This window comes from Tarenaya hassleriana, unplaced genomic scaffold, assembly GCF_000463585.1.
Source record: "Tarenaya hassleriana unplaced genomic scaffold, ASM46358v1 Cleome5, whole genome shotgun sequence".
Lineage (NCBI taxonomy): Eukaryota > Viridiplantae > Streptophyta > Magnoliopsida > Brassicales > Cleomaceae > Tarenaya > Tarenaya hassleriana.
This window is the reverse complement of record NW_010967707.1, coordinates 383,016-392,211: the sequence shown is the minus strand read 5'-3', so window position 1 is coordinate 392,211 and position 9,196 is coordinate 383,016. Positions and strand designations below refer to the sequence as shown.

Here is a 9,196-nt window from a genome sequence, read left to right as displayed (position 1 = left end):
ACGGGCCCCCCCCCCCCACATTAATGTCACAATATTTTGCCGGACGCAGGAGGTTGGTAGTACGTATTTCTGATTAATATATAAATGCAAGTAAACTTTAATATGTTCTTATTTTCTTTTTTCACAAAAAATAATATTTTGTTATTTTTTTCATAAATAAATTTTAATATTTTATTAAAAATTAAAGAAAGAGTAGAGCGTTGCAACGACCGATAGATTCCCAACAGGAGTTGTTCCCATGCATGTGTCATCGCATGACTCTTTGTAGTTAATTTCGGCGGTTGTTAACATTGTACATGCCTTGAATTAAATTTTTGGTCTTAATTAAATATCTAATATGAAGTCTTATTTATAAAATAAAATGACACAAAAAATATTAAAAATACGAAATTAAATATTAAAACATGGAGTTGTTTGTCTCGAGGTTGGGTGACCGACCGCCTTCTTTATTTTTATCTATTCATTCAAATTTATAAATTTATAGTATGTACATGTGCGTGCATACACGTAAATGTACGTATATACGTATATATGTAATATATTAAGTTGGACCAGAAAAAAAATTCAGCCATAGAAATCGGTTTGATAAACCAAATGTATGTTTCATTCATGGGATAATGTCGGCTATCTGTTGTCAGATGCCATGTTCCCGGTCTGCGTTTCGTCAACCTTCCTTCTTATCAATCAACGATTTTTCAAATATTATCTGCATGACAAATCTGAAATAAAAAATAAATGTCTCTTATTTTATATTTTTTTGTTAAAATATATGTTTATGTTGCTGATCATCGGTGAAGGTAAGACTGAAGTAAAAATTGATTTTTAGATTTGTAATATATTTGATTGATTTTGTTGGATAAAATAATGTATTTTTCGCACTTATCCGTATCTTAAAGAATATTTTTTTAAAAGTTGTCGAACGAAATTAAATTTTTATAAAAAAAAAAGATGAATTGGGCGTACTGATATTAAAAGTATTTCCAGTCTCCAACCATACCAATGGAGATAAATTGGACTCCCGAAAAAATAATATTTAAAAGTTAAAAGTTAAATAAAAGTGAGTAATTTGGTAAATTAATTCAGTGCATATATTATATGATATATACACACACACATATGGAAAGGGAAAACAAGCTCACGCGCTTTAGAAAAGTCGTGGAGGGAGGTATTAATCTGACGGTTACTAATTGCCGCCACGGTTGACTCCTCCACTATCTGGCCGACATATATGATATGTCGACCCCTTACATGCCCCACATCGCCTTCCCCACGCGCTAACTTTGCGCGTGAGATATTAATTTTCCATGTAATTTTACTCTATCTTTTTATTATCTTGAATCGAATTGTTTTTCTTTTATGAATGTCATTTAAATACATGGGATAAAGCCTTATTACTATTGGTCAAAGGGAAGCTTAAACACATGCTTTTTTTCCTGGTATTTCCTTTTTTTAATTCGACCGTCCCCATTGACGACATGCGGCATGCCCACCTTACACGATAGGTGTGAAACCATTACCTTCAAATTAAAAAAATTTAAGGAAAACAAATAAATACTTCCTCTCTCTCTCTCTCTCTCTCTCTCTCTCTCTCTCTCTCTCTCTCTCTTCCATACACTATATAATAGACACCATGTCCGCCAAGAGAAGATGAACCTCCACCTCCGATATTTGGACTTCACCAGAGAAAAAAAAAACCCGGAAGACTTTTCCGTCATACAGAGACTACCCCTCCTCCGAGAATCTCGATACCAAAAATGGTTTCGCCTTCTCCAATTCCAGTGCAACCCACCGACAAGAACACCAAACCTGCAACGGAGTACTATGATTTCCCGGTGATAGATTTCTCTACAGAAGACAAGTCCCAACTCTCGGAAATGATCGTAAGAGCCTGTGAAGAACACGGGTTCTTCAAGATGATAAACCACGGAGTGAGTTCAGGTGTTATATCGAGGTTCGAACGTGAGGGTGAAGAGTTCTTCAAGAAACCGGCGTCGGAAAAGCTTCGAGCCGGTCCGGCCAGTCCCTTTGGATATGGATGCAAGAACATCGGCTTTAATGGCGACATGGGCGAGCTCGAGTATCTTCTTCTCCACGCAAATCCCTCATCTGTCGCCGACAAATCTGAAACTATCTCCCGTGATCATCCCTTTGAGTTCAGGTACGTATACGTTACATGTATTGTACGTATTCGTTCGTTTTCTTTTATATGTTTAGTTTTAATCTTTTTGAGTTCTTGTGTTCATTCCGAGTCATGTTTACTGGGCAATCACGTAAAAAACGTTTGAACGCACCAAAACATCACAGCTGTCAATGTCGGTTTCTAACCGACGGCAGATTTTAATTAATGTCGGGTTCTGAATTTGGGTATTGAACTGTACAAGCATGCAAATTACCGCTATTTCAGTATGCATAGTCTCGTGTGTCGACCAAATCTAAATGATGATTTTAGCTGTACACACATGCATGGTGAAGATCGTATGCTAACAATTTGATGATAAATACGTACGTACGTTGTGAGTGGCTTTTATCCGTTATACAGTGAATTTATGATACCATACTCTATAGATATACATACTTGTGCTAAAGTTGACCTGGTGGTTACATATTTATGTGAAAAATTATGGGATACAATGATACATAAAAGGCGAGATTTGTTATATCGTGGGATTTGGTAAAGACCCGAAGACACGGCTTTTTTGTAATTGACTTTGCTCCTTTGTTGCCATACAAGTTGTCGAGATTTTATGCGTAGTTTATGGCGTTCGTTCTTTATAATAGCATACTATATATCATATATGTTATATCAATAAATAATTAATATCCACGACGAACTATCTGTTACAGCCATATCTTATCGTATTGGATCGATGATTCATGAATAATTGGATTCATACGGAACTAGAATTCAAGGGCTATAACATGATTATATATATATATATATGATATATTAATTAATATCCCCTTCATTTCATATATTATAACGTGAATTGCATTGGACCATTAGACAGCGATAGGATTTCTTCATTAATTTGATGTTTGATTAATTAAATTCTAAGATTACATTTTAATTGTCCTCCCGAATTCGGTGGTCATTTGCTACCTTTTTCCATCTTATCTAAATTGGGCAGTTTCAAAGCCATATATATATATATATATATATATTATGCACGTTTATTTTAATCACACCGTATATATACACACAACCCTTTCATGGGGTCCACATGTTGGTTGTGGTTGCATTGATAATTGTACAAGCAGGCGCTCGATTACATGATATTAATTGCATATATATATATATATATGGTGTGGAAAACACATATAATAATGGAACTAATTAAGTGATTGTAATTGACATGTGCATGAACGTCAATGGAACCAGGATAAGATCGAATAGGTGAATCTCATTCTTCGTACGTACATCTTAGATCTTGACCTTTTGAATTCCATTGTCTAAATCATGTCACAAAAAAGCCGTGGGTCCAATCCTGGGGACATTCCTCCACATTTTTATCTCACTTAACATCACGTATCCACACACACACACATATATATATATATATATATATGCACGTTTATTTTATCTTTTATCCTTCCCTCTTATATATATACACATATATATATTCTAGAAGGGGGAAAGGATCAAATATTACTCGAGGTGCTCGTGAACTGTATCAATGCTGATAGATGTTTATGCCACGTGGCATGATAATGTAGCTCGGCGACGAATGACTACATCGGAGCAGTGAAAGGTGTGGCGTGCGAGATACTTGATCTAACGGCGGAGAAAATGTGGGGAAAGAGATCGACGGTGATGAGCGAGTTAATCAGAGACGTCCGTAGCGATTCGATCCTACGGCTGAATCACTATCCACCTGTCCCATATGCGATGAAGGGTGTTAGTCAGATAGGATTTGGAGAGCACTCGGACCCTCAGATCTTGACGGTGTTGAGATCCAACGGTGTAGATGGCCTCCAGATATTCTCACGTGACGGCTCCTGGCTCCCCGTCCCGTCCGACCCCACCTGCTTCTTCGTTTTGGTCGGTGACTGCTTCCAGGTATAATATAATATTTTTTTTTAATTTGCTACTAGTTATTATAAAATATCCCCTAAAACACGGAATTTGGTAAAATTTGTCAAACAAAATATTATATGACATATTTTCTTTGGTTGGAATTGACACTAAGATAAAATTTCGGCACAGGATTGAGATGTGATATAGATTTTTTTTCCCATAATAATAACCATTATAAATTGATTTAAATTCGACCGATGATTATTTGCAAGGTATATGATTTTTTTTACAGCACAATAGAAAAAAAATCAAGTATTAATTAAAAATTACAATATTTATGACATTTTTTAAAAAAAAACACTGTTTTTAATGAATTTTTCACTCAAATCTAGATGTTATAATGAGCATGAGTAATCATTGGGTTTTCTTTTAAAATAAATAAATAAAACAGGCGTTGACGAATGGGAGATTTAGGAGCGTGAGGCACAGAGTGATGGCGAACACGGCGGCGAAGCCAAGGATGTCGGCGATGTACTTTGCCGCGCCGCCGTTGGAAGCAAAGATATCGCCGTTGCCGGAGATGGTTTCGCCGGAGAATCCACGGCGGTATAAACCCTTTTATTGGGGAGACTACAAGAAGGCTACCTTCTCTCTCCGTCTCGGCGTCCCTCGCCTCGAGCTCTTTAGGAATTCATAAAATAAAAAAAAACTTCATTCATCTTTTTTTTTTTCTCTTCTTCTCTTTCTAATGTCAACACAGTGATAATACATAGATGGACTATAAATATACACGTTATGATGTATATAGTTCGTACACACCATTAGTGAAGAGAGATACAGTTTGATTCTTCTGCATGCAAAAAGCCGAATATACGTGGACTGCGATAATTCGAATCTTTTTCAGAATATTATTAGTGCACATTTTTTTATTTATTTATAGGAATCAGCTTTTTTTTCTTGTATTTATAAAAAGGGTCAAAGTCAAAGGGATGGCATCTTCGTCACTCAGCGCGTCCCGTCATGATCGCACCTGGTCCCCTACACGTGTAATCGATAAGATGGTCAAGAAATCGGTACAGCCGGCGTGCATGCTAACCGGATTCCAACGTCAAAACCGGTTCAGTGGATTTGACCCAAAGATCTTTGTTCCGTGCATTCAATACGCATACGTGAAACTGCAATCTTCAGAGGAAACATTTGCAAGGATACGTCAAATCGGTGACCGTAATCTTTGCCAATATACCAAATCACATCATTTGGATAACGGCGTCGTTTATTGAAGGCAAGAACACAGATAAGAATAATACCCTTCGGGGGGGCTCATGGACCATTTCCGACCAACTCCAAGTGAACAAATCAATTGGTCTTTTTCATTATAGTTCAGGTAACTTGAATAACAAGTCAGTAGCCACTTCTCCACATAATACATATATATATATATATATATATATATATGGAGGATCAAAGTGATTCGATGTTGGATAAAAGGGAACCACTTTATGTCCCAAGAAAGCTGCATTGTCTCCTCGCATGCTCTGGTACAAGCTTCACCAGTATTTCTTGAGGAACACCTTCTAGCTCTGATGACAAAGACAACATTGATACTGTTAGCTCTATCCATGTGAAGAAGAACATGAACGAGTAATACCACAAAAGGAGAGAGAGAGAGAGAGAGAGAGAGAGAGAGAGGAGAGAAAAGTCAGCTCGAGGATGATGGAATTACCGCGAGGTTTGAAATTGAAAAGCGGTGGGAGGCATCGCCCGTTTGGCGTACAAGGGGGTTTGGGGTCACGCAGCTCGTCGAAGAAAGGATGCGTTAACGCTTCTAACTGCCATTGCAAAAAAAAAAAAAAAAAAAAAACGTACGAGAAAAGAAAAAACATGAGCAGAAACACTGAGCAACATCAAGATTTCTGTCTTGAGCATGATTTGTTTTTTTTGGTTGTTAACCTCGAAACAACAAGATTGCAGAAGTTCAAGATTTCTATTGTTAAAAAAGAATGCTCAGGGAAGAATTGCAGATTACTGAAGGATACTGTATATTTATAAAGTGACTGATGAGTAATGCTTTACTTACAGCAGTGCATCTAAGGTTCGGAGAGTATTGTAAGAATCTCGAGACAAGATCCAATGCTTCAGGAGGCATGAGCTTGGGGAATATCTGAATCAAACCAAGATTCTCATGAACCAAAAAAATCCATAAAGAATATAATCGGATGAACTCAAGAAGGTATGATCCACGTACTTTGTGCCATGGCTGGGCCTTTATCTGGGGGAATTTGAACTCTGTGTACCTAGGGTTCATGCACTTTATTTCTTCTCTTGTCGGGGTACCTAAGATCTGCATGGAAATCAAATCAAACTACCAAAAACAAGAAAGTTTACATTCCATAGAGTAAATGAATACGGGGTTTATTGTTCTGAAACCTTGGCGATTTCAACGAGCTGGTCAACTCTGCTCTCACCAGGAAAGAGAGGCTGAATCACCAGAAACAGCGTGTTAGATATGTCTGAACGAGGTAAATGATAGGTTATATACAAAGAGTTTTTACCTTTTACCGACCTGCCCAAGAAGTAGTTCGGCCAACACACAGCCAGCTGACCAGATGTCGATTGCTGTAGTGTATTCAGTGGCCCCACATATGAGCTCAGGTGCTCGGTAGTACCTTGAACAAATGTACGATATGTTCGGTTCTCCTTTCACCTAAAAAAAATACCCAATTCAGGCACGGAAAAATAGCCGAATATGCATTCAGATATCGGAGAAAAACAAGTTCATATCTGTCCTCGTGGCTTGAATCTACATACCAAGACTTTGGCACTACCAAAATCACAAAGTTTCACCTGGTTGGTATTTGGGAAAACCTGTCACAGACAAAAGTTCACATTTTTTTAGAAATGCTCATTACAGAACTTGAATAAGGGAAGATCTATCCACAAAAGCCATTCAAAGGAGAAACCTTTGATTATTTAGATCAATTAAATGTTGTGATGCCAAGTGAAACAAGAACAGTTAAGGTCGGTGTCCTTTGATACATACTAACAGATTTTGTGGCTTAATGTCTCTGTGGCATACTCCAAAACAGTTATGGATGTAAGCTAGGGCCCTGCAGATCTGTAGATAGCAAAATGCCAAAGACAAAACCCCTAAGTATAATAAAAACACAAAACCTGGATAAAGGGAAATGCAACTACATGGCTTTGAGATTAATGTGATAAGGCATACCTGGTAAAAGTAGATCTTTGCATTTAACAGTGGCATCCTTTGGTTCATCTTGTTGTAATTTTTGATCACTCTGTCAAGAGTTTCAGGCACATACTCCAGTACTAGGTTAAGATAAAGCTCATCCTTTTTGGTCTTGGTGAAGAAAGAGTGCCTGAGAGACACGACATTAGGGTGGTCCAGAGGACGCATTGTCTGCAATTCCCGGTTTTTGTATCTCTTGTCTTGCAAGACTGTCTTAATTGCCACAGTTTCACCAGTGTCTAAGCACTTTGCCTGCATAACCATATCAAAATTCTTAAGAAACAAGAACATTATAAGCCAATTCCTTTGAATATTATCTGGGGCATATATCAATGCCCGATCGACAAGAATGAACAGATCAATAGCAGAAGGAGAAGCGATATACCTGAAAAACTATTCCAAAAGATCCACTTCCAACGAGATGCTCAGCCATGTAGCTTATTGTCTGAATTAAGTATTTAAGAAACCACATAAGAAAGAAGAACAAATAAGACACACAGAAAACCGGGTACTTCCAACTAAGGAACGACCATTACATGATCTGTAAGAGACGAAATATTTCGCAGGAGATGCTTCTGCATTACCTGCTTTGGCTGATCGGAGTTACCACCACCGGTAGGAACGATTATATGACCAGTTCCCATGCCATTATCCTCAACCACGGGAGCTTCCATTTCCTTTGTAAGGAACAACACGCATCATGCTACCACATCGTAAGTCAGGCTAAATAATGGCTAGAGCGAGACAGTAACTTGAAAGTTATAAAGATCAGACGACCACAAGCTCACATTTTCATCATCCTTTATTTTCATATCCTTCAATTTCTCGGGCAATCTATCGACACTTGCCATGTTTAGGATTGTATCTCTTAATCCAGAAACAGTCCCCACACCTACGGACGCCGTATGGGTAACCCTCTTCCGAATTCACTCCCCCAATTCAACTGATGAAAACAGAAGATTGATAGTTATTCACTCAAAAAGCATACTTTACGAATCCTAATCATAGCCAATGCAGACCCGAAAAGAAAAAAAAAACCAAATCTGCATTCTGACGGGACAAAATTCAACCTTTCTTAATCAGCAAAGAGAAAACATCATATGTGTGTCTCTATTTCTCCTTGCGTGGATATCAAACGCCAATGAAGGTTAGGGTTTCCTCTGGCAACTGTTTCGATGTAGCTTAGTAGAAAATGAAAGGAACTTAATCTAACCAAAATCAAAATACATGGCAATCAGAAACCCCAAACAGTCAAGTTCCTGATTTTCTCGCACTTTTCTTACACTTGGCACCCAGCGAAACACTGATCGATCGTCGCGGATAAGAAAAGTTACCGAATTTCAAGTAGATCAAGTAAAAGCCGCTAATGGGCATGAACCTAAGAACAGACACTCAACCAAAAAAAAAAAAAAATCTTGAAATCCCCTGAGAGTTACAAACCGGAAAACAGAAGAACAAACCTTTGATGAACACGCATTGATGAGCAGAGAGAATAAAACGTGATAATGATCCCCGCAGAAGAATCCCGTCACCAATTTGATGGAATATAAAAGCGAGGAGCAGTTGAAACCTATGTAGAATTTGGCATTATAAGTTGGGGAGAGAGGAGAGAGAAAGTAAGAAGAAGAAGAAATTGGACAGAACAGAGTTGGCGATGTTTGTTTGGAGGTTGGTAAGGGCCGGGTGATGCTGTCGTTTTCCTCCCCCTTTCCTTCTCCCGTTCTTTTTTGCGTCTTTTTATTGATTTCGTTTGCATAATAAATTTGACTTTTAAAATGAAATTCCAATTTCCATCCATAAATAAATGCATCATAGAATCTCTAACTTAACTTTAAAAGATATCAATACGATATTTATGTTAGAGGATATTAAGGAATAATCATGCGATCCATTTTGGTTTAAGGTATAGTTCAAGTGAATAATCAGACTATTAA

At 37.6% G+C, this 9,196-nt stretch overlaps 2 protein-coding genes across 5 annotated transcripts; one reads left to right on the top strand and one right to left on the bottom strand.

Moving 5' to 3' along the window:
* Nucleotides 1-1,631: 1,631 nt before the first annotated feature.
* LOC104825932 (gibberellin 2-beta-dioxygenase 6) lies at nucleotides 1,632-4,929 on the top strand. Its single transcript, XM_010558380.2, has 3 exons — nucleotides 1,632-2,158; nucleotides 3,715-4,057; nucleotides 4,467-4,929. Exons 1-3 carry the CDS (start codon nucleotides 1,755-1,757, stop codon nucleotides 4,710-4,712), a joined length of 993 nt encoding a protein of 330 aa, XP_010556682.1. The 5' UTR covers nucleotides 1,632-1,754; the 3' UTR covers nucleotides 4,713-4,929.
* A 434-nt stretch (nucleotides 4,930-5,363) lies between these two features.
* On the bottom strand, nucleotides 5,364-8,949 carry LOC104825931 (shaggy-related protein kinase alpha-like). 4 transcript variants are annotated; one of them, XM_010558378.2, is made up of 13 exons: nucleotides 8,723-8,812; nucleotides 8,051-8,205; nucleotides 7,847-7,965; nucleotides 7,648-7,707; nucleotides 7,242-7,514; nucleotides 7,056-7,130; nucleotides 6,824-6,880; nucleotides 6,579-6,719; nucleotides 6,443-6,493; nucleotides 6,261-6,356; nucleotides 6,093-6,176; nucleotides 5,739-5,844; nucleotides 5,364-5,595 (listed from the first exon to the last, which is right to left on the bottom strand). In XM_010558378.2, the coding sequence occupies exons 3-13, from the start codon at nucleotides 7,934-7,936 to the stop codon at nucleotides 5,513-5,515; spliced, it is 1,116 nt and encodes a 371-aa protein (XP_010556680.1). In that variant the 5' UTR covers nucleotides 7,937-7,965; nucleotides 8,051-8,205; nucleotides 8,723-8,812; the 3' UTR covers nucleotides 5,364-5,512. The 4 variants fall into 4 exon arrangements, with proteins under 4 accessions (XP_010556680.1, XP_010556679.1, XP_019059753.1 ...); XM_010558377.2 differs by having other exon boundaries at nucleotides 7,847-7,939; XM_019204208.1 differs by lacking the exon at nucleotides 8,723-8,812 and adding an exon at nucleotides 8,333-8,667 and having other exon boundaries at nucleotides 7,847-7,939.
* Between the last annotated feature and the right edge of the window lie 247 nt (nucleotides 8,950-9,196).

Excerpts from the sequence above, each read along its gene's own strand:
- LOC104825932 (XM_010558380.2), top strand. The coding sequence starts at position 1,755 with ATGGTTTCGCCTTCTCCAATTCCAGTGCAACCCACCGACAAGAACACC. Across the intron at positions 2,159-3,714 it reads GATCATCCCTTTGAGTTCAG|CTCGGCGACGAATGACTACA; the intron begins GTACGTATACGT and ends ATGATAATGTAG. Across the intron at positions 4,058-4,466 it reads TGGTCGGTGACTGCTTCCAG|GCGTTGACGAATGGGAGATT; the intron begins GTATAATATAAT and ends TAAATAAAACAG.
- LOC104825931 (XM_010558377.2), bottom strand. The coding sequence starts at position 8,113 with ATGGCAAGTGTCGATAGATTGCCCGAGAAATTGAAGGATATGAAAATA. Across the intron at positions 7,515-7,647 it reads CTTTTGGAATAGTTTTTCAG|GCAAAGTGCTTAGACACTGG; the intron begins GTATATCGCTTC and ends ATGGTTATGCAG. Across the intron at positions 6,177-6,260 it reads AGGCCCAGCCATGGCACAAA|ATATTCCCCAAGCTCATGCC; the intron begins GTACGTGGATCA and ends GGTTTGATTCAG.